This window comes from Parasteatoda tepidariorum, chromosome 9, assembly GCF_982258835.1.
Source record: "Parasteatoda tepidariorum strain Cologne lab strain chromosome 9, Ptep-v5.0, whole genome shotgun sequence".
NCBI lineage: Eukaryota > Metazoa > Arthropoda > Arachnida > Araneae > Theridiidae > Parasteatoda > Parasteatoda tepidariorum.
This window is the reverse complement of record NC_141763.1, coordinates 35,137,262-35,161,869: the sequence shown is the minus strand read 5'-3', so window position 1 is coordinate 35,161,869 and position 24,608 is coordinate 35,137,262. Positions and strand designations below refer to the sequence as shown.

The 24,608-nt window shown below is 31.1% G+C and overlaps 1 protein-coding gene across 1 annotated transcript in view; it reads right to left on the bottom strand.

The window, feature by feature from the left end:
- Nucleotides 1-24,107, bottom strand: part of LOC107453034 (protein O-mannosyl-transferase Tmtc3) — a 105,465-nt gene extending 81,358 nt beyond the window's left edge. Inside the window, exons 1-5 of the mRNA XM_016069693.3 lie at nt 23,859-24,107; nt 7,045-7,224; nt 5,276-5,412; nt 3,976-4,057; nt 1,134-1,233 (exon numbers count right to left, since the gene is read on the bottom strand). Of these exons, the coding sequence (XP_015925179.1) occupies nt 1,134-1,233; nt 3,976-4,057; nt 5,276-5,412; nt 7,045-7,224; nt 23,859-23,975 (616 nt within the window). The 5' untranslated portion in view covers nt 23,976-24,107. The remainder of the gene's footprint in view (nt 1-1,133; nt 1,234-3,975; nt 4,058-5,275; nt 5,413-7,044; nt 7,225-23,858) is intronic.
- Nucleotides 24,108-24,608: the final 501 nt, after the last annotated feature.

Genomic DNA, 24,608 nt, shown 5'->3' with positions numbered 1-24,608 from the left:
GAATCCGAATAATAAATGATAATAATGCAGGTACGAATACGAGAAGTCCGAATAAAATAAATATTTACATGATCGAAAAATTAGTATTTACAAATTAACTAACGGGGCGAGTTTATACGTGTTATATATCATAATCTAAGAAGTAAAACTGTTTATGTAATGCATTAATGTAAGCGTATTTAATGCGGCACTTGCCACTTCATCGGATAATATTTGCCAGAGGCAACGAACGAAGAAAATCGAAAGATTAGCGTTAATGTTCATGCTTGATATTCGTTAAATCTCAGTATTTGGCCCGAATTGCCACCAACTGATTCATTTTGATCTGTTGTACATATGCTAAGAAACATAAAATAGTAGTAAGACATATATTAAGAGTAAATGGGTTGGAGCAAGCTCCTAATTTAAGAATTATGATCTTGAGCGCACTAAACTAGTATTGCTTGTCAAGTATAATACATGGGAAAAGAATCCAGTAATAATATGAAATGAGCACTGAATATTATTTACAACTGTACTTAACGTTAATGTTCATGGTTATTGCAATATTCATATTAGAATGTTTTTTTTAATAGTAGTGGTGATGAAAAGAAAAGAAATTTTCTTTTTCACTTTGGTTGAAGTAAATTTCGCATCAGGACATCATTTCTAGAAGCTTCAAGTGTAATCTTTAAAATTTTGCCAACTGTTTCGCTATGAAAATCTTTCGAAACATTAGCTTCTGAAAAAAGATTGTTTACAAAGTGTTTTAACATCTCTATCCAACCGCTGTAAGCATGTATTCACTCCAACTGTAACGGAATTTCCTTAATTCCGGATAATATTTTTCCTAGTGGTTACAAAAGTAATGAATTTATGTTTTAATGAATTGAAAGAATTCTGTTCACCTATAAATGTAAACAATAAAAAGCTACGTAGGTTAAGGACATTCTGGTGAGATTTTATGAGAATTCTGATTGTTTTAAAAATGTCACAGGAAAAAAATATTTTGCAAGAATCTCAAATATTTGATTGTATGTGTATGTCATTTTGTGACTATTAATGTCATTATTGAAATCAGAGAATTGTATAATTTATTGATGGGCAACATTTTGGAATTTAAGAAGCAGTAAGAATCTGATTAGATTATTTACCTGTCGTGAACCGTTTCGTAGCAGCTGTGGTGTAGCTTAAAAAGGACAATAAATAAAATAAAGAAGACAAAATTTCTGCTCGGCCAACAACTCCCGTCACCTGAAAGAATTAACAAAACGAAAAGAATGAAAACCATTAAATATGTTTGTAAATAAAAGAATGAAAACCATTAAATAAATAATAAGTAGTAAGATGTTCTAGTGAAGAAACAGTTTTTACCAATGAATGAACACTAATTTTTCCAGTTAATGAACACTTAATTTGTGACTTTTTAAATGTTATGCTCTTTATGAATTCATTACTAAAAAATACTCTTTATGAATTCATAAGCTACACCAATATCTAAAAAGAAGACTTTTTTAGAATTATAACATATAACCACAATTAAAGTAAAAATTTTACATTTTTTTTCAGTCATTAAATGGAAAGTAAAGTGGGATTGAACACTGAATAAAATAAAGCAATGTTTTTCTTTTTTCTTTCTCACAATTTGATAGCCGATTCTGAATCATGAATATTTTCTATTATGTTAACCGATGATTTTTTTTATTATTATTATTTTATTACTTTTTTGTTTACTCTTTTCCCCCTTATTTCATGAAGTTTTTTTTTTCTTTTTAAGAATTTTTTCTTTCTTCCTATTCAATATACTTTCTTGCTTTAATTTTTTTCAGCTCTTTCAGTCTCTTTAAAACTTTGCCATTTTTCTGAAGTTAATGCAGAAAGTAATTTATTTCTTTTTATTTTGATTTGACCTTTCTCTTTTTTCCCAATATTTGGCCAAAATTTTCCTGTACCATTTCTGTCGTTTGACGAAAATTCATCTCTCGTTGACTTATATCTAGTGGGTCTTCAGTAGTACTTAACATTTTCTGACCTTGATTACTTAAAGAATCATTTGCTTTTTCAACTAACAATACCTCAAAAGCACCTTCTCAAAATCAATTTTCAAGATATATTCATCAATGTTAGTTGTTTCAACTTCAGTGCCAAAGTTTGTCTTAACAAAGTATTCTTTTTGAAATACATACTTCTTCCATATTGAAAAAAGTACAGGCTATTGGTAGCTTGGAAGATCAGACTCATCAGTTAATGTTACGTTAAAAATTTCAAACATATCTGGAGGGATTTCATTCTCAAGCCTCTGAAAAAATTGTGCATCGTTACTCTTGAAGTATGTTTTTGTTAATGAGTTTTCTTACTCGTTAACTCCTTCTACCTGTTCTGCATGCATTTGTCAAAGTCAACGTTTTCACCATCAAATACCAATTTCTTAAAAGCATTTTAAATTTTAATTTCATTAATTGATGTATCAAAAGCTTATCTAAAAATGGGTGTAAAAATCCCTCAACATATTGTCTTAAAACCTTTCGTTTCCAAGAAAATTTCCATATAGCCTTCAAAGCTCGAAATACACCTATATCACAAGGCATAAGTACATTCGTAGCATTAGGAAGAAATCTAAACAAGAGAATTTGTTTTGATGAACAAAACTTACTCAGTTTTAAATTTATATAAGATTTATGCCCTAGCAGAAGCAAAATATAAAATTTGATAGCATTTTCAATTAGCCATGGATAGAAGCAGTTTACAATATATTCGTAAAAGGTTCGTGCGATCATTCATTCTGAATCATTTATTCCAATGAAATATTCAGCAAGAACTGATTCCGCAATATCTCGAGGAATTCTTCTGTAAGCAAAAACTACCATTGGAGGTACTTTTTTTCCACTGGCTAAAAAGTTGGCCAAAACTGTTGTTTTTTCTTTTTCCTTCCCAGGAACAATAGAATATGAATCCTTATACTTTTTTAAGGCCTAAGATTTTTTCAATTTTAGGACAGCATTCAACTCCTGCTTCGCCCGCATTGCTGATGTGATCACTTTCTAAAAGAATGTCAGAGCTATTTTCGTCTTCAAGGTTCCTCTAAATTCTTTAAACCACTCTCGAATGTTAACCTCGGTAGAGGATGCCTTGCCTTTAGAAATTATCTCTGCATTGCGCTAAGTTATTAGTGAATATGAGTTATCAGTGGAAGTTAAAAGCTTTACTCATTTTTCACCAAGATGACTGTCTTTGAATGGATTTTTCCTCTTCGTTTCACAGTTACGTTAACACGTTGAATGCCACGCTAATTTTACATGGCGCGGTTAAAGTGATGAATTATATAAGCCTACGAATTGTTTAGTAACAGTGGTGGATAAAAATCTACTAAATTGAATTTATTAAACCAAGAATCACAATTAATAAACTACCACTTGAAAATATTTATTAGCTTTCCGGAGCAAGTAGGCATCTCTGTGTATATAAATAAAACTACTTTTGTGTGTTCGATTGCATTAATTTCTTCAAACCATCTTAATAACGATAATAATGTAAAAAATTAAAAATTTTACTCGAATAATGTGTTTCTAATAATCTTGGTTCGTCGGTGACCCCCATGGCACTACGAAAAAACTCAGTGCCGGTCACCGGTGACCCCTATGGCACTCAAAGTGTTAAAGACCGCATTCGCCGGAAAATCTATTTCCAGTGAAGGAACATGCCTGTTCCGTCACTCGTTAGTTTTTTTCTTCTTTTTTTTTTCTTGTATTTCTATCTGAATTTTGATGCATAATATGACTAAAGGTACAGGAAAATTGCAATTTTTCTTTTCATTAACGTGGAAAAATCCCAGTAAATGAACACTTATTCATTCTTTAGTTTTTCGTCATTTGGGGTTCCAGTTAATAAACACTCCGTTTTCTTTCGAACTCCTAATTAACTTCTCAACTTTTTTTTTCTTTCTTAATAAAGTATTTCAAATAAACTACTATCTGAATTATTTAAATTTAAGCTCACCGCTTCAGTGTGCAATGGATGAACAGCAAAAAGGAATGCAGCAAGAAACGCAGTTTCATCTGACACAAAAAGTTCACAGGTTCTAGAAAAAGAACAAAACAAAATGAAAACAAAATAATGTATTTATCCCCGCCTCCAACAACAGAAGTCCCCATGCTGTTTTTGAAAGTTAGTTTGCTTAGATTACTTAAAAAGTGAACCAGTTTGCGCATAAAACAAATTTTATTATAAAAAATAGCTAAGAAAATTTATCGTCTTTCATTCTATTTTATATAAAACTATAACAAAGTACGTATGATGTAAGACAATGAATGAAATTTCTTTTATCATGTTGGCAACGCGGAGCTAATAGAAACAGAGCTATAAACTGAGTAGAAATGAGAAGTTAAAAGCAATCTGTTCTTATAAGTAAACAAACTGAACTATATTCTTGTTTTAATTATACTTATTAAGTTACATAATAATTCGCAGCTATATTTTAAATTCAATGTTGATTCATAAATTACTCTGTAGGAGATACAAATTTTAAATTTAAAAAAAAAAAAAAGCATCAACGAAAACCGACGCTACTGCTTATGCTGAATGACGCTGCATCTCGATTTAACTAATATTTTTAATTCAACCCTAAAATATATATATATATATATACATATATATATATATATATATATATATATATATATATATATATATATATATATATATATATATATATATATATATATATATATATATATATATATATATATATATATATATTGAATAAAATGTATATTATTCTCCCTTTATGCATCATATAATGTGTTCTTGAGGCCAAACTGAAAATAAGTGAAATACATATTTCATAGTATACTATAAAATAGTTAATAAGTTTTGCTACAGTATAGAAATCTAGATATAAAATATTCCAAACTAACCTTTATTTATGGTCAGCTTAATGGAAAGAGGCTCTAAATGCCTTTTAAAAAAATCCGGTGTTTCTTTTATTCTTTTATTCAATTATACAACATTTATTCAGTTTGCCAAGTCTTTAAATTTTGCAGATCACGGTGGATGAAGCAATTATCCACCGAGATCTATTAAATTGCAGCTAGTAACGACCTTATCCACTGAAAATTAGCCGATGAAACAATAATCGCTCAGTGCTTCATCCTCTAATCGAACTTATCTTAGACTGTTTTCACAGTATACGTAATTTCAAAGTAATTTTGACACTTAATTGCAATTTTGATTTTGTAATTTCGATAATAATGATTGAATAACAATTCCTGAACCACAACTGAAAGAAGTATATACCTACCTTTTGTATAATAAACAAACCAGGGCATGTAAAGCAATATTAACTAAATGATATCCAAGTGGCTGAAGTCCATGAATTAAGTAATTTAGACGGTAGGTGAGTACACACACTGGCCTGTAAGATTTATGACTTTGTTCCTAAATATAAAAAAAATTATATATATATAGCCATTTACAGAAACGTCTTGCTTCTCTCATAATTTATAAAGTAGTAGAAAAGTAATAAATAAATTTCGTAAAGTTTAAGTCAAATCTAGTTGATTAAGTAAAGACAAATATATGCATGCGCATGAAGATTTTTCAACGTGGTACCATGACATTACTTTCGGCATTAAGAATTTTCTAAAACTTAAGCATAATTAATGTATTTTGTATACGGATGTTAGAATAATTATTTTACAATATTCGGTAAAATAATTTAAGATTTAACTTTAAAAATCAGATTTCCGCTTTAAAATATAAATGCTGCTAAGAAATTCAAATTTACTAAGCAAATTACTAATTTTTGAGATTTCGGGAAAAATTTCTCAACAGAATTGAGCAAGTTGACATTCTTGTTACCTAAAATCCTTATTCATATGCAAAGTAAATAGTTCGGTTTTTCTCTTAACATTGAATTTACGAGTTAGCTTCCACACTAGGACAGCAAACTATTTTACTTTCAGTGAAAAAAAAAATGGGAAACAGCGGCGTTTTATAAATAATGTTAAATTATTTATGCATCGAAATAGAAGATTATTATTAAGTCAAACATAGAGAATCGTACTTTGAATATTAGTTATGCTTACAATAAGGCATATGGTATATTTTTCATTGAATGAGAAAATTTGTAATATCTTTATTACCTCGGTCCACATATAGGTGGACTATCGCTTCTTGCCTTCTAAACACACGTTATAAGATACTTTATAATTTTATTCTCACTGAAACATTCGTGGATGTTTGAGCTTTCTGTGGATTCCAATGTATACAGAAAATGTAAGCTGTATGTGCAGAATTCCCCATAAACAAAAGTAATTTTTGAAAAATGACGCTAAGTTCAACTCATAAGTAAACTCATCAAGTAAATTCTCATAGTATTATGATGAGTATTTAATTTTACAGCTATTTAGTAATATTTTTTGCTTATTTTAATTTATTGTTTTTTATTAAAGTACATGCATATATTTAAAACATTTAAAGTTTTGTGTTTTTTTTTCCTTAACTTTGAAATTTTACCCCCAGGAAATAAATATTTTTTAATATTAATATTAGATTCTTTTCAGCAATTATTAAATTAACGTGATTTGCATAATTAAAGAGGTTTTGAAACTGAAATTTAATCCTGTATTGCATTGCACTTAGATAAAACATTTTTTCTTAGTAATTTTTATCGAAATAATTATTATATTAATTTATTATTGCATTTAAATAGACCATAATATATGCATTAATGCGACCATATGCATTTTTGTTCCAATTTTTGGTGCAATTTGGCATTTCAAATATATATATTCTTTTACTTAGTTAAAACCCGATGTCCACAAAATTATTTCCCCCTGACGGTATAAATCATCTTTTGTTTATCTTATTATGACTTACATACTTTTATAACTGTAAAATATTTTTTACTACATTCTGTTTTACTTCAGTAGTGAAAAGGTTAGGTCGGAGGAAAGATATCATAGACTAATATTTTTAAACAACGAAAATAAGTTTTAAGATTAATTTACAGCTACAATTAGTATCATATCTACATATCCTATATAGTCTTCGGTGTTAAAAACATACTTTTTGCATGGGTGTTCCCCAAAAATCATTTTGCAAAAGATTTGACCATGGACTTGTTGGTCTTAGATCTCTGTTTTCTCGGATGGCTGATATATCATCAAAAACAAATCCACACTCCAGAGCTCCTAAGTAACATAGACACGCTCCAGCATACAACAAAGCATATCCAAGAACAGCTATCTGCAAAGAAAAAAGAAATCACCGTTAATTGGATCAACCGTCTTATACTAGTTTGTTGATGGGGCATAAAGGATAAAGGTGACCTAGCAGTAAAAATTATTGCTTCTGTTTGATGAAACGATTATTTAGGTATTCCTTGCTTTAATGTAAGCGTATTTAATGTAGTATATCTGCCTTTCGACACTTGCCACTTCGTCGGATAATATTTGCCAGAAGCAACAAACAAAGGAAATCAAAAGTTTTGTTTTAGGTCTCCATTCAAAGTGAATGAACATACAGTGTTTCTTTTTTTTCAACTAAATTTTTGTTTTTTTTTATGTATGAATATCGGGTTGATAAATTTTATTTAAACCGATTTCGCCCTCCACTTAATTCAAACATGCCACATGAAAGGCCATTTAGGTACAATTATTTAGAGTTAAGGCTTCTATAGTGTTCGAAAAATTAATCAAACTTCAGCAATCTCTAGTCTTAAATTCTTTACCAGTGTATAAAATCTCTCGCAGAAAGTGGAGTAGTAAAAGTAAAGCTTTTTCTTTCTTATTTTATACTTAGATTTAAAAGTTTAATTAAAAATTTATTTAAATTAAATTTAACTAGGAGGCTTCGCCCCCTGCTCGCTCGCGCTCGCCAACCCCCAGAACTGCTTTCACAGTTCATTTCGGCCGATGCTCGCTTTGCTCGCTCCTTGGATACGTTCTTAACGTCTAGCTTTTGTATACTTTTTTGAACACTGAAGTTCCGAAAACTTTTCACTGTAGAAAATTCTAAACCTGTGCATTTCAATATTAATTTGAAATTGCAAACAGTTCACATATTTTTCTTAATCACACTATTCTAAATTTCAGTTGTTGCGAAAAGTAACTGTTGTAAGTTTTGTTTCAAAGTCTTTCCCACCAGAGGGCTAAAACCATGTGTTGTAAAACAATATGAAATAGTACTGAAAGCCGGATGTAAAGCATCGGCTTCGATGAAGATTATTTTGTGAGAATTTTTTTTGATAATTCGGTGAGAATTCACCCGATTAGACATATGATGCTCACTACGTGCTCTTGCGTACCGAAGCCTATCAATTAAAACGTATTAACCATGTGTTGTAAAACAATATGAAATAGTACTGAAAGCCGGGTGTAAAGCATCGGCTTCGATGAAGATTATTTTGTGAGAATTTTTTTGATAATTCGGTGAGAATTCACCCGATTAGACATATGATGCTCACTACGTGCTCTTGCGCGCCGAAGCCTATCAATTAAAACATATTAGCGTTTGATATAATATAGATTAGCCATATGATGCTCAGTACGTGCTTTTGCGCGCCGAAGCCCATAAATTAAAAATGAAAACTGTTGCCAACGCGAGAAAAGAAATATCATCGATTTTATTGATACATGCGTATTAGCGTTTAATATAATATAGATTAGCCATATGATGCTCAGTACGTGCTTTTGCGCGCCGAAGCCCATAAATTAAAAATGAAAACTGTTGCCAACGCGAGAAAAGAAATATCATCGATTTTATTGATACATGCGTATTAGCGTTTTATATAATATAGATTTTAACAATTATTACAGATGAATTGATTAAACATGTATGAGAATGGTTGAAATTCATACGTTGGTGTGTTAAAGCTATAGCAATTGATATAAAAATGCAATTATCTGTAATTGATTTTTTGATTTATATTTTATTACCACTTCGGAGAATCCTTTTTGGAAAGAGCAAAAGATGGCAGTTGGCATTCTTGTGACCACAGTTAATGTGTATTTTAAGAATTTTTCAAAGAAATGAAGCAACAAGAATATGCATGTTCATGATCGCATGTTAACATTTATGAAAAAATATTATGTTTTCAAATTAAGACGATTCTTTGCGAAAAATACGTGATTAAAAATATCAAAACCTATTTAATTGTGGAAAATAATGAAGAGGTGATAATTACAAACACTTTTAAGTTTCAACAGGCTAATGGTTGTGATGACTTTTAATTTCGTTTCACATCATAGAGGAGAAATGTAAATAGGGCGCGTACATCACTATAATTTTTGTCCTGACAAAGAAACAATGTGTTTGGAGGCCGCATCAAGAGAAAAATTTTCTACTTTCCGTTTCGCCTTGTCATTTATAGGAAGAAAAGCGATGCGGGAATTTAAACACAAAAATCTTGAAATATGCAGTTTGTTGTGCTGCCTTTGGTTAAGCAGAAAAAATTGTTAAACGGAGACCTAATACATTTTGGAATTACATTCGTTGTATTTACTATATTTATGAACTTCCAGCCAGTACATCTTTTCCTTAAAACATCATATGACTCCTGATTATTTCATGTTATTTTGTCCTAACTCCAAATGTATATTTTTTAGTATCAATAACGATTTTTAAAGAATAAATTCTCAATTATTTTTTGTTAATTTCAGAAGCTTGTTGTAAATTAATTGAGTTAATAAAATACATTTGCTAACAGAGAAGATGGGTTATGAAAAATTATTATAAAACTAGCTGATAAATAAAGCAAAATGTTTTTAGCACACTACACATTAATAAGCAATTTTTCATGCAACCATACATTGCTTACTTTTCATTCTAATAATTTTCACAAATCAGGAAAATAGTAAAATATCAAAATAAGAAAAAACGGACTGTATTTAAAGTAAAATTGTATTGTCTTAAAAAAATTTCTTTTATATTTAAGAAAATCCACGCTGGCCTATTTCGCGTCTTTATAAAGTATATTTCTTGACGAAACTGAGGCAATTTTATCATAAGCACTTCTTCTATTTACCCCTTTTTTGTACCATCATACATCGCCAATTACTACAAATTATTCAAATTTTAAAAAGTATAATGAAAGTAAAAAATAATGAAAACAAAGAAAAATGAAAAAAAAAAAACGCAATAAAAGCTTTTGGAAACGCAAACCAACGGCACAAAGCGCAATCAACACATTAAAATGTGCGGCTTTTGAAAAATAGCGTTAACGTAAAGGTTTTGCCTAGAGTAAGGCAAAAGCTGTATTTAAAGGCACGCGTTATTTTTTTGCGTTAATTTTCGCGCATGCGCTGTAAAGCTTAATTAGCTGAAAACCGTTACGTAACGCAAAAGCTCTCTATTAACACCCTTTCTCCGTAACTTTCGATTATTATGTTGAGAAAACCACGTTTTTACAAAATCAATTTCAGAAAAAAAGTAAAATTGCTTTTTAAAAAAATTCTTGCATAACATGACTTGCATAACATGACTTTTTTCGATTATTGGTTAATTATATTTTTAACATTTATCGATTAATTACATTTACAATATTTATCGATTATCGGCTGTCACGGACATTTTACTTTCCCCGAAAACAAGCTTGAAATAAATTGGTTTTACAGCCAGTTTTTTTTTTCTCTCCCATTTCTGGATAAAACTCTTTGCGAGAGGTTTTTCGTGACACAGTGCCCAGAGCAGCACTTGAATAAGGAGCTCTTAAAAAATTAAATATTTTTGAAATTGCGAAAATGTAAAAAAAAAAAAATTTTATTGTTTACTTTATGTGGCTTGATTTACAAAATTTATTAAAAACTTTTTGCTTTCCTTAACAAGTTAAAAAATTTATGTTTCATTTGTTTAATTTTTGTTTCAATTGACCCAGTTAGTGAGATATTCTAAAAAATTAAACCTATAACAAGTTATAGAGTTACTTTTACTAGTCCATAACAGTCAGCTGTAATCTATAAAACACATAACAAGTGTGCAAGTTTTTTCTATAATTCGAAAATACAAGATTCAAGTGCCACGACTCTGCGTTGAAATATTTCTTCGGCAATTTTTAAGTGACCCACTTAGTCTTAAACATCTGAGCAGGAACAGGCCCAAGCTGTTAATACAAACAGTGCATTTGCACTAGCAAGAGAAATTGTTCTCTATTTCAACTGAAATCGTGATGTGTTTCCATTTCTGCAGTCTGATTCATTATATAAAGTTCTATAATAATATTCGATTAAAATATAATAATAAGACCGAAATAAGCTACAGTAAAATATACTTTAAGACTATATGAAATTTTTCAATACGTTTTTTAATTTAAATGGTCCCAGGATCCATCTTCAAGGAGTGTAGCTGTGGCCTCAGTATGTCTACAGCCAGTCAGATCCTGCGTTATGGTCAGTCATTACCAATTTCGCAATAAAGTAATGATTAGAATTTCTTTTTTACTGCCATTACTTTATTTTTCCGAAAGTTGTCGGCCCTGAAATGATTACCTATTTTAAAATTGTCGGTCCTGAAATAATGGTTCTAGGAAAAAAAGGTACCGGAAAAAAAGGTACGGAAAAAAAGGTCCCGGAAAAAAAGGTACCTGGAAAAAAAGGTCCCAGAAAAAAAGGTACGGAAAAAAGGTCCCCGGTAAAAAAGGTACCTGTGTAGGGAAAATTCTGTAGGGGAAAATATTTGAAATGCATTGAAGAGCATTTTGCTGTTCCGTGCATGTTTTTTTTTTTTCGTGTCGCGCGTTTTTAACTAATTAAAAAGGACCAATACTTTTACCTCCAATCACGAATAAACATCCAACACATAAATTCTCCAAACTTCCCCGATTGGCTACTTTAAGCCTTACATTAGCAACTTCTTCACAAAATATAGTTTAAAATAGAAAATAACACATTTTTCACTTAAAAAAATTAACAAAAAAAAGTAAAACATTATTGAAAAATTTAAATAGTATCTTCCCGCTTTAAAAAATAATCAAAGAAGAATAAATAAATGAAATAAAATTTTTAAAAAAAAGCGTAATACAACCAGCCCATAACCAAGCGTAATACAGCCTTACCCTTCTCCTTACCTCAATGATCTAATCTGAATTATTACAGATAAAAAGAATATTCATTCAAACAGCGAGAAGCATTCATGCTGCCCAGAAAGCGAGAGGGGAAATATCCCTACAGATTTTCCCTGTGAAGGTACCTTTTTTACCGGGACCTTTTTTTCCGGGACCTTTTTTTCCAGGGACCTTTTTTTCCGTACCTTTTTTTCCAGGGACCTTTTTTTCCGTACCTTTTTTTCAGGGACCTTTTTTTCCGTCTACCGAAATAATCACCTATGTTAAAATTGTCGGCCCTGAAATGATCACTTATTTTAAAATTGTCGGCCCTGAAATCCTATTATCACCTATTATCACTGTTCTTCTACCGAGTGCCCTATTTATTAGCAAGAGAAGGTGGTGACGAACAGGTCAAGTGTTGAGGATGCCAGGAGAGATATTAGCAAAAGTTTTGCTTTCCTGGTTTCCTAATGACCGGAAAAAGAAGACCTAGAATCATACGCCAATGATAAGGTACTTTTTAATAGGTTGGTAAAGACCATACACCAGAAAGCATGGAAAAGTAGAGAGTTATATGCCTAACGGCAAATGGCATGAAAAGTCTAAATTAGGAAGTCTGGCCGATCCCAAAAGGATCAACGGTTTGAAAAATTAGTTACAGAAAAATAGAAAGAAGTAGTGAAAGAATAGTAAGAAGAAAGTAGTGGGCGGCTTTACCGGTACAATTTTGAGTCTTACGAAACATATTTTATAGATACATTTTATTTGTTTATAGCAAAAAAAAGTATAGAGTAAATTTATAATTTAGTTTTAGAATTTTTCAACCTTTTAAGCTTATTAATTAAAAAAAAATCCAATAATTTCCTTTCAACATATAATCTTGTTAAAATAAAAATTCTCGTAAGTAGAATTTTGCATACAAAAGGGCTAAATTTTTTTTTTTTTTTTTTTTTTTTTTTTTTACTAAATGGGAATGGGCTAAATGGATTTTTTTCTGAATGGGAAAGAGCTAAATGGATTTTTTAAATTATCTTTTTGAATATTTTTTTTAATGAACAAGTTAAATTTTAATCATGCATTAATGCGCAGAAAAATTTGCTCATCATGTCGAATAGTTCTGCACTTATATAAATATTTTGAAATACGCTATTAGCCCACCTCCTCAAATTGCAACGGTATTTACGACTACAACTCCAAAGAAATTTTACAACTGCTGGCAAAGGTTATGCAATAATATTTTATTCTTAGCTTAATAAATTTATTTACCTACGAAAGGGCCATTTATTTGCATAAAGAATAAATTTAAATACTTTTAATTAGAAATAAAAATAAAAGTCATTTAGTTTATAAGATAAAATTAATTTATATTTCAATGCCTTTTCCTTTGATGGCAAGTATGTTTACTGTCACCCATAAAATGCTATAAAAAAGTGGAAAACTTAATGGCTTTTATTTTATTTTGTTTGAGAAATAAACTTTATAAATGCTAAATATTATACCTTATTATACATTTTCTAACACTTGAATATGTTCATTAATTTTATTCAAATCTACTTCATCAGAGCTGAAGTTATAAACAAATGAAATCCAAATTAAAAGTGGTTAACAGTTTACTATGCAGTCGCCCCCATCCCCCCTAAGCTCTTGGGCGCATTCATCCACCCCCCCCCCCCAAAAAAAAAATTGCTAACTTCCCCCTTCCATGTTACCTTGTTCGAAATAGTGCTACTTTGCTTGCATTCTACTCATAATATGACAATGCTTCTTCTATTTATGTACTTAAAAAAAAAATCTCTCGTCTAAATTCCCCCCCCCAAACTATTCGTTTTATTTAGTGTAAAAATTCCCCCCCCCCAAGCTTTAAGTGGGCACATCGTGGGCCCACCTTCCCCCTTGATGGGGTCCCCTGTTACTATGAGTTACAAAAATTGATGATAAAAATACTTCCTACGGCTTTAGAAAAGGTGAAAAGATTTTTAAATCATCACACATTTCAATGTTTACATAAAAAGCCAAATGATAAAATAATACTGCCCAAAAGAACTGGCAAATTTAAAAAAAAAATAGTGTTTCTTTTCAAAATTTCTCAGCTTTGATACCATTAGATCCATTTATGTTTGATACCATTAGAAAATATATTTACCGGAAAGCGTAAATGTTGGAAGCTATGCATTAGTCCATAATCTCAAATGGAGTTAGATGTAATACTAGGATTTATTAAGGATATTTAATCTCTAAAAAACTTGTTCGAAACATTTACGAAAAAATAGGAAAGAACGTTTGATTATTTTTCACTATCTTAGTAAATATAAAAAAAAAGATAAATCTTTTCAGAAAAAGAAAAGAAACAGGGATTTAGCTAAATTTAGTTTAGTGAGACTAATGGCACGATTTAGTCTGGCGTTATCCTGTCAAAAACTTTTAACGTCGACTAGGATGATATATTACTTTAAAAGAAGTCACGTCTGCTGTTAAAAAAAAGTTATAGTTTATCGCAGTTTAACTAACACCTTTAATATCCTTTTTTTTTAACATTTCGTTCAGAAAATGTTCGTTTTAGGTACATTTAGGGAGCATGTTATTCAATGATGGTGTTAAAAAAAATGAATGAATAAACTGAAAACATTATTTCTAAACCTAAAATATTATAGGAAGAAAAATAAATAGAATGAAGTTCCGAATAACATACAAGAGGAAAATATAGAATTTATGTGAGAAAATGAATTTTTTTAAAAATTGTAAATTCAAAAAAAAAAAAAAAATGCAAGAAAGAATATTTAATACTAATACCCTTTAACTGTTTAAGAATTTCGGCAGTATCAGATGTCTCAAAAGTAATGTATTGATACTTTAATAAATTAAAGGAATTTTGTCCATCACTTCATATAAATTATTTATATATTTTTGTATATTTTATCGTCATATAAATATATTTTTGTATGTATAAACATAAAAGATATGGCTGACATAAAGTAGTGATATTAAGTTCTGATGAAAGTAATAAAAACTCAATAGGTTTTTAAAATTTCTGCTTTAGTCTACTGCCATTGAAAAAACTATTTCGTAAAAACCTCGAATGTTTAGAGGTATGAAAACGATGTGTCCGTATGTATCGTTTCAAATTTTTCAACACTTTCTAAATTATTTGAATTAGAAGCCCCTAATCCTCTCAAAAAATTGAACAATCCGTTTATCATACTTTGCGAATCGTTAACTTCCATATCTGAAATTGTTTCAAACCCTTGTAAACAGCTCGAATCATTTAGTACTTCCCATTACTCTGATGACTGTTTGTTTCCGAAAATCTAAATCAAAATTTGCTTTTCCTATTTAATTGGAATGAGGTGTTAACGTAAATCAATGTACTCTATTACCATTTTATTAAAAGGCATTTTTTTTTTTTTTATCATTACGAGTTAGGTTAATTATTTCGTTGGACAAACCAGCTTACTATAAGGAATTCAGTTTCCATGATGTTGCCCCCTCATACACAAAAATATTTACTGAATTCTTATTTATTATTTTTATTATTTTGCTATTTTTATTATTTTACTATTTTATTAATTTAATTATTTCTTATTTTACGATAAGGAGGATTATACAGGGTTATTCATAATTCCCTTCGGGGTTTCGAAGCTTTATAGTAAAAAAATGAAGACGAAAATGGCAAAAAAGAACATATGAAATTATTCCGAAAGTATTCAAGTTTTAATTTAAGCAGTTGCCGGTAGATGGCAGTAACATGTACCACTGAAGCCAGTTGTAGTAAAGAAAAATGGCGTTTACAGGTGGAGGGAATTATGAATAACTCTGTATAATGTTAACAATTACGGTAATGATAACTATGTGATAAATGGTGTCTATGTTTAAGAGGTGTTACGTTTTGGACAAATTCCTTAAATCCAGTATTATGAATAAAATAAAGAAAGAGGAAAAGAAATCTTCCAAAACTTTTTTTTTCCACCTTTAATTTCTTCTTTCTGACCGTTCCAGAAGGATTTTCTATTATTTGCTTCTCACTGACTGTAAACGGAAGGCATTCCAATTTTCCGGATCGTTTCTCCGCCTTTTTCCCGTTCCCAGGCCCCGGATCCAGGGAGATGGACATAAATATAGAGTTAAGGAATCCGTCAAGTATCTACTCCATTTGCATTTTCTTTCTGTCAGTTGGAATAGAAAAAAAGGGAGGGGTTTTTTTTCAAAATGGTCAATGCGGGTCTTGGCAGAGAAAACATATTTTTTATTTTCTTATCTGAAGCATGAAAAGGTTTTTCGTATGCAACTTAAGTGGATTGATGGATAGGAATAGAATAGTGGAGCTTTTTCCCGTTCTTCGATTTTATTTCACTTCATTGAGTTTCCGAAGCATTTGATTCCAACCCAAATGTGATTTGTTTGTTTCGGTTAGTTGTTTAGACTTTTATTTTAAAGGACTATTTTTTACTGATGCAGGTGTTCTTTTCAGATATTGATTCTTTTTTAATGTACGTATTTGTATTCAAATTGGTCTGCTTTTCAAGAATTTTAGCCGAAAAATAACATAACATGAATAAATTATTTGCTTAAGAAAGTGATTGCGTTTTTTTTTAAATTTATTTATTAGGAAACTCCCCCTAGAACGTCTATGCTCTCCAATTCCCGGAACTGCTTTCGCAGTTCCCTTTAGATTAGGTACGTTACTTCCGGCTAGCATTATATACTATTTTAAAGACTACAGTTTAGAATGAATAGTTTATAAAACGTTTATCGGCAGAAAACTCTAAATTTACAGATGGTTTCTCTATACAAAATTTTAAACATATACATTTTAGTACTAATTTGAAACTTCAAACAGTTTACATATTTTTAAGCACACAAATCTAAATTTCAGTGTTCATGAGCACAACAGCTATAGGTCTTTTAATTTACCATTAAGTTGTAAAATGTAAGAAAACCAAAAAAAAAAGAGTAAGAGAAATTAGTATGGTCATAAAAAAAGTTAAAACTAAACTAGTATTTGGTAGTTCGAATAAAACTTTGCGTTGAATTCCATGTTAACAATTCAAATTTTTTTGCAGGATTTATTACCCTCTAAATTTTAATTTTTCTATGTACACATCCTGAAATTTTCGAACAACAGCTTCAAGTCCTCGAATGTAGCATAGTAATAAAGTAGGTGAAAATTTAAGTAGTGTTGTGCAATTGAAACAATACTTTTAGTTAATGAGCCATGAACTTCAACTTAAGCAGCATTAAAAATGGCCATTTTAAAATTCAAATAAAATTTTTTTGAAAACACAACTGTTGATTTGGGCATTTAATGAAACAACACTGATAGAATTGAAAGATTTCACCCTCGATAGAATAACATACAATTGACCATGTCTAAACACTGCTTTAGTTATATCTAAACAAATTTTATGAGTATCTGGACTTTGATCTGAACTTTATTTATGATCATTGTTCTTATGTTCTGCAGCATATCGTTCCACATGTGCTGTGAAAATACCGCTGGATCGACTAAATTTGAAGACTGCCCAACTTGCCGTCCCAAGTGGTCCCAGATATGCACGTTTAGAGTCAATTCAGGGCCAGCAGACCAGAAAAAGGTGGTAATGCTGAGAAGGCATTCCTGCGACACCCTTGATGTGTGTGATCGCGCATTGTTTGTTGAAAAATGGCTCCCGGAAGTTCGCCAGAAGTAGCAAAAATGTAGTTGAAGAATGTCACGAACTTTCCACTGGTCTGTCATGTTGCCATGGATCAATATTAGGGGTGATCAAGTGTCATATGCTATGACAACCCATACCATCAAAACCTACAGTGTGCTGTTATACAGTGTAGTCATGATCGCGGCATTCACTACGGGGATATTATACTCATACACGATGGTCATCACTGCCCAAATTAAATCTGGAATTTTCACTGAAAACGACTTGGTTCCATTCGGTTGCAATCCAATCTCGTCAAGAACGACACCACTACAGCGGGTGGGCGGAAATTAATCCAGCCTACTCTGTACAGAATCACACCGCTTTTATAGCTGGTGAGATGGTACGGGATTCCCTCACATCTGACACACGGTCATGCCTAATAATGATTCTCGGCGTCATGAGAGCTCAGCTATATAATCTTAAATCCTTCAGCCGCATGTGTTGCCTCTCATGGCAAGCTACCCCAAGAGCCTGTTTTTAGTAAGACAGTAATTGACCACGCACATCATGGGTGTCACAGGAATGCGTCCGCCTCATTACCACCTTTCCCTGGCCTGCTGGATCCCCAAATTTGACACCGAGCGTGCACATCTGGGACCACTTGGGGCGGTACGTTAGACATTCTACGAGTTCAGTCGATTCGGAGATATTCATAAAACAACTATGCGTCACAGCAACTGTGCATATCGTATCTTGCATTCAGAGGTGGTTTCAGAGGGTTCTAAAACCTCCATTCTTTTTTTTTTCTTGCAATAAATGATCGTTTTACTTTGATTTTTTAATCACTTTTCGTTATATCCTGACAACGCTTTCTAATTGCGCTAATTTTTATGGCAAACGTGTGTGATTCTGAAATTTAAAATAATTGTCCTTTTATCCTTTTTAAAAATAGTCAGCTCAGGCAAATGTGTGTTGTTCTAAGAAAAGGTTCTTAGAAGAGATTCTTATTTTTTTCTTTGTCCCATCACAAAGCTATGTACTCATAACATGTTATGGCTTTGACAAGTTTAAAAAAATAGGTTTGAGAAGAACATCACAAACCTACATTCAGAGTTATGGTGGGATACGAATCCGCTACCTCCAATCTACACAGCGTTTGACGGAATGGCGAGACCTCTCAGGCAAGGGAGGCCCCAATCGTGGATTCTTTAATTTAATCAGTGATAGAATATATTAATAGAATATATTAAAATAGAATATAGTAGTAAAGGATAGAATATATTAATAGAATAATTAATAGAATATAGTAATAGAATATATTAAAATTTTTCTAATTCTTTTTTTTATACGTAGGATAGTATTTTAAATAGCATCTGCTTGGTAGTATGAATAAGGAAAATGCTTACGAAATTCAATTTTATTAAAAATTTGACGTCGTATTCACATACTTAACAAAAAAGTGTCTAAACTAACTGAAAATTATCTACTTCTTTCAGACTGAGCGTAAATTTAAATTTTTTGGGTTGAAAGCGTAAACTCTATATTTTTTAAAGCATAGGGGAGAGTGGGGTCAATTGTAACAGGGTACGATTGTAACAGAGCAAATATTTCGAGTGTCGAGTTCTAGATTCGGTTCCTACGTGGCGCACAAGGTGTATTTAATAAATCTACATGTACACACCTGCTGGCAACCATTTTTATGTACTTTTGAAAGAGTTATACCACAAAAGATATTTTCACGCTACGTAAGTGCTTTTTTTGGTGTTAGAATATTATATTGTAACATAGTAATTTTGTTTAAACAAATAAAAATTATTAACCGAATATGTAAGTGGACACCTTAATTAACATTTTAAGAAAAAAAAGACTAGTTTTGTTAATTAAAAAGCATTGTTTTTAACAAATGAAGCTGAAATGGCGACTTGGGGACGATTGTAACAATAAGTAAAGGGACGACTGTAACATCTGAAAATAAATAATCTTATGTTTACAAACCATTACTTAACTCTTTAAGAACCACCAATAGTTTCCTATATCATTTATATTATGTTGCATGTGCATTATTTCATTTGTCACCTTTCACAGCATAAATTAAAATTTTTAACCCCTTAAAGTTAAAAGTTTAACCCTTTAGGTTTCTGCTCATTATTATTTTTACTCCTAAAATATCACTACTATTTTGATCAATAAAAAAATATATCACAACTATGATAATATGTATAATTAACTATGTTTTAGTTGAATTTATGAACTGTTACAATTGACCCCGTAAGTGGGGACAATTGTAACAAGTGCGCGATTGTCAAAAATTTTTAATCACTAATATAATAACATTTAAAATAAGGTATTTATTTTTTTTTCTAGTAGAGGATAGTCTTCTTTACTCGTCTGTCAATTAATACTAATAATATATTGGATTTTTTGTTAGTTAAAAATAGTTAAGCAAAAAATGTTACAATTGACCCCACTCTCCCCTATATATAATACGAATTTAACTCCCAAATTCAATAATGTAAAGTTCCGAAGTTGAAGAAACAATAGAAAAAATTCTGTTTTAAATGCAATGTAATATTTAGGTAACTTGAAGTATACATTTAAGCTTTTATCTATTCCGGAATCTTCTTAACTTGTTAAGTTAGTTTGACTTGTATACCCGTCATGTAAAACAAAATAGTGAGATTGACTTTTAAAACTTGAAGTTTAAATAAAAAAGAATGACAATATTATTTGGTATACGAGAGTTGATTAACGCAAATAGTTGCGTTGAAATCGCGTACACAATTAGCAAGGACAAATCAGCACGTCCTAGACATTCTTGAATTGAGTACAAAAAATCAAAAGCATTTTATGCAAAATCTCACGCTTTTTAAGCATCCAAAGTAAAACTGAATATCAGGGAAAAGGAGAAAAATTAATAACAAAACCATATCATTAATAACCGGCTTTTGTGAAAAGTCAAAGAAGTTTAATATAATTTAAATTATAAACTACTCTCGTCCCGCAGTGGACTGATCGTTAAGACACGGTTTCCAGCAGATCACCGAAGTCAAGCATCACTAGCTGCGGTCAGTGAGTGGGTGTGTGACCATGTTTTTCAATTTTAATTTATAACCGTCGTTGAACAGCCGACCCAATTTTAGGGTTTATGGTTACTAATGTTCAACTCCGTATCCTTGTAATTTTGAACAAATCCAGAAGACAAGGAAACTCCTGGATCAGTTCCCCCAGAGGCTTTGATTTGTTATGGGAACATGGAGGATTTTGCGACTCGATAGATTTAACGTGCATCAGTCACCATTTACTACACGGGGAGTCTTCGGCCGGCGGGGATCGAACCCACAAACTCTTGGACATGGTTCCAGTGCCCTACCAACCAGCCTATCCCGGCCTGGATGATCATTTGGAGCAGTCTGCGACGTGTCCAAGAGTGTGCGGTATCCGTTATTGGTCCTCTCTAAACTGTTATACCGTAAAGTGCTCGACTTCGCGCGCAGGTCGTCGTGCTACTGAAGCGGTACTGCCATCCCCTCTGCAGAGGATCAAAATTGTGTTGGCAGGTCTATGGATCATCCTCAGGGATGTTTCCCAGATAGTCGCCAATAGCCCATTGTGCAGCTCTAGTGCGACGTAAATGAACTGCAACTATAAACTACTCTCAACTATTTACTTTGCCTTGGGTAAAAAAATAGCCCCATACTTACGTTATAACTGTTAAAATATCTTATTAAGTTTTCGCAAAATTTATAATACGATAGTTTGTGCTGCATTCGACGTGCATACACGCCATAGCTAAATTTTAATTCAGCACCCTGTGGATAGGGCTGAGCGGTATCGTCCGTCAAACGCTGTGTGTAGCATGGACGTAGCGGGTTTGAATCCCGCTGTTACCCTGGGTGTATCTTCGTGCTATCCTTTTCAGTATTAGGCTATCTGTCCTTCTTCATGGCAAAAGTTTATAAGGTTTAATTGAACACACAAGCCTGCAAATGTATGTTGTATAAATAAATAAATAACACCCTGGGAGGATTTCTAAAATTAAATTCCACGCTTAACTGGTTAATAACATAAAGTTTGAGTTGAAAATTTAAAATGTGTGCATTTCATAATGAAATTTGTTAATCAGAGCAGGCGATATTTGAAGTTCTACCAAATCAAACCCAAAGTCGCACTTTTACTAAACATGCACTTTTTTCGATGTATTCGGATTTCATCGGATTCACGATATATGGGTCACCACCATTTTGGAAATATTGCCCCAATAGTTTATACATGGTACATATGTATACCCTCTAACATTTGAGCTCTATGCAAAATATGATAGATTCGAACAAATTCTTAAGGTAGATGATCAATTCACAGAAGATGTTAAAATAACAACTCTAAGGGGGGATAAGCCTAAAGTAAGTGATTTGACCAAATCCCTTAACTGTTTCAGTGAAAAGAAGAAATAATAATATTTAGATAATACGGACAATGTAATTAATCTGTTATTATTAATAATCGAGGTTTTTTTAATAGTAACCAAGTAAGTCTGTGAAAGAGAATAGCACAAGGAACAATTTTCCCTCCCTAAGTATCCCCACTTATCTGGTACGTAGGGAGTGGTGGATAGAAGGTAATAATACAGGTAATAATACATTTTACCGAGATGAAGTAAAATTTCGCCAATTCGGATAATCTCACTTTGAGTAAATTCTTTTCAAATCAATCTAAGAAAGGATAAATAGTGATAAATAGTTTAATTTATTGTAGTAATATTTTATTTTATTATCTATTACCACAATTGAACAGCCGACCCAATTTTTGAGTTTACTACTACTTATGTTCAACTCCATAACCTGGTAATTGTGAACCTAACGCAGAAAACAAGGGAACTCCGTGATCAAGTATTGAGAGAAATTCGGTTTCATGGAGGACTAACCCGCATTTGCGTTAGATGGAGAGGAAAACCATGAAAACCTCCCACAGTTATCCTGACGACAAAGGCCCTCTAACACTTGATCCGTCTATCACCGATGATATTTAACTTCCGCACTGTGGTTGGTGCGAGCCGGGTGCGGAATTCGTATCAACGATCTATCTCTGGGATTTCAACCCGGGCCACGTTACTGGGTATTATAATAATAGCTTTTATTTCTCCTCACTAAAACTAGCTTTAATGAAATGGTTTTAATACCAGTTTTTCCCCCTTTTACGTTTTCAGCCCTTAAATTGGGCGATTTCTTGGATTTATAAATTTAATTTTAAATAATTTGGTCCACCACTACATATTAAAAAGTTCTATATATATATAAATGAATGTATGAGCATCATTGTATGTGTGTTTAAACCTTTCCAAACTAAAGAAATATATTTCTGCATATGACTAATTCAATTTTAATATTACTTCCTCTAGAAAAAATCATTGTCGAAAAGTAAAAGTTGACATGTATTGCATTATGCATTCAGGCTTGAAGCTACATTGTAAGATAATAACCTAGTTCCTCTAACAAGATTCAGACGTGATAGTGTTAGAGAAAGTTTAATCATTTCTGCTCTCTAAAACTTCTTCTGAACTAAAACTTGTTCCTAAACGTACCCAAGGCTTTATTAAGCCAACTGTACCTAAACATACCCAAGGCTTTATTAAGCCAACTGTACCTAAACATACCCAAGGCTTTATTAAGCCAACTGTACCTAAACTTACCCAAATATATTACATTTGTAGTAAAAGTATTCTGCTATTGACGTTTTCCTGAAAGAAAAAAAAAGATTTCGACATCTAACAGAATGAAATTATTTAAATTTGAAAAGAAGATTTTTAGTTTTTATAGACTTAATGTTACTTTTTTAGATTAAATTCAAAAAATAGCCGTCGATCAATAAAATCGTCAAAAATAAAAAAAACACTTTTCAAAAATTAATTACATAAACAGGATGTTTTATTAAAAATTAATTAGATAAGTAGAGGTTAAAGTGTGGAGCAAATTTTCAACCTTATATTTTGTTTGGGAGTCAATTGCTATTATTCATAACAAATGTTGGAATAATATGGGTTGAAAAAAGATTTCGTTGATCTGCATCACTTCGTGACAAATTATTAAAATTTAATAATTTTTAAATAAAATTGATTGAATATTGACGCATATTTGTAAAAAGCAACCATTACCATAAAAATTGTTATTTAAAGCAATTTTTATTGATAGGTTAAAAAAATTAGAAATTACCTTTTTCTGTTTTTCTATACACGATTTCTCCTTATTGTTTCTATAATTCCTTGTATTCGATGTAAATTGCTTAAAACTCTCGGCCATGTTATAAATACTTGTTGTCAAATAGTGCATTTTATTATCTGATTTTATTTTAAATAATTAAAAAAGACTGCTAACAATTCGAATATAAGAAAATCCTAGAGCACAACTCAGTCTGTGTAATCCAAGAGGAGTCTCGCTCACTTATGAGAAGTTTGTTTTTCTGCCGAGCACGTGGTGAGCTTATCAATACAATAGCGAATACTGCGCCATCTAGCCAATCGAAAAGTAAATTTTAATAATTAAATGTAAAAGTCCAACATTTCCTAACTTTAAACATGAATCAAATATTTTTTAATGAAATGAAACGTTCTTAAAAGTAAAAACTACGTTTATTTGCTGTTATTATGAAATTTATACCTGTTAAAGTAATTTTACTTTAATCTGCATTGAATTTGATAGAAAATAATTTTTTCATCCTGTTTCCAAAAGTCAATTTTTTTAATGTTATTAATGATAATATTATTAATGATGTTTTAAATATCAATTTACGATGTTATAAATATTAATATATCTCATTCTAAGAATGCTGAAAGTAAAAAATACCTTTATTAGCTTTATTCTGAAATTAATTAATGTTAACGTAATTATATTAACATTGAATTTGATTGAAAATAATTTCTTCATCCTGTTTCTAAAAGTCACATTTTTTTTATGTTATTATGT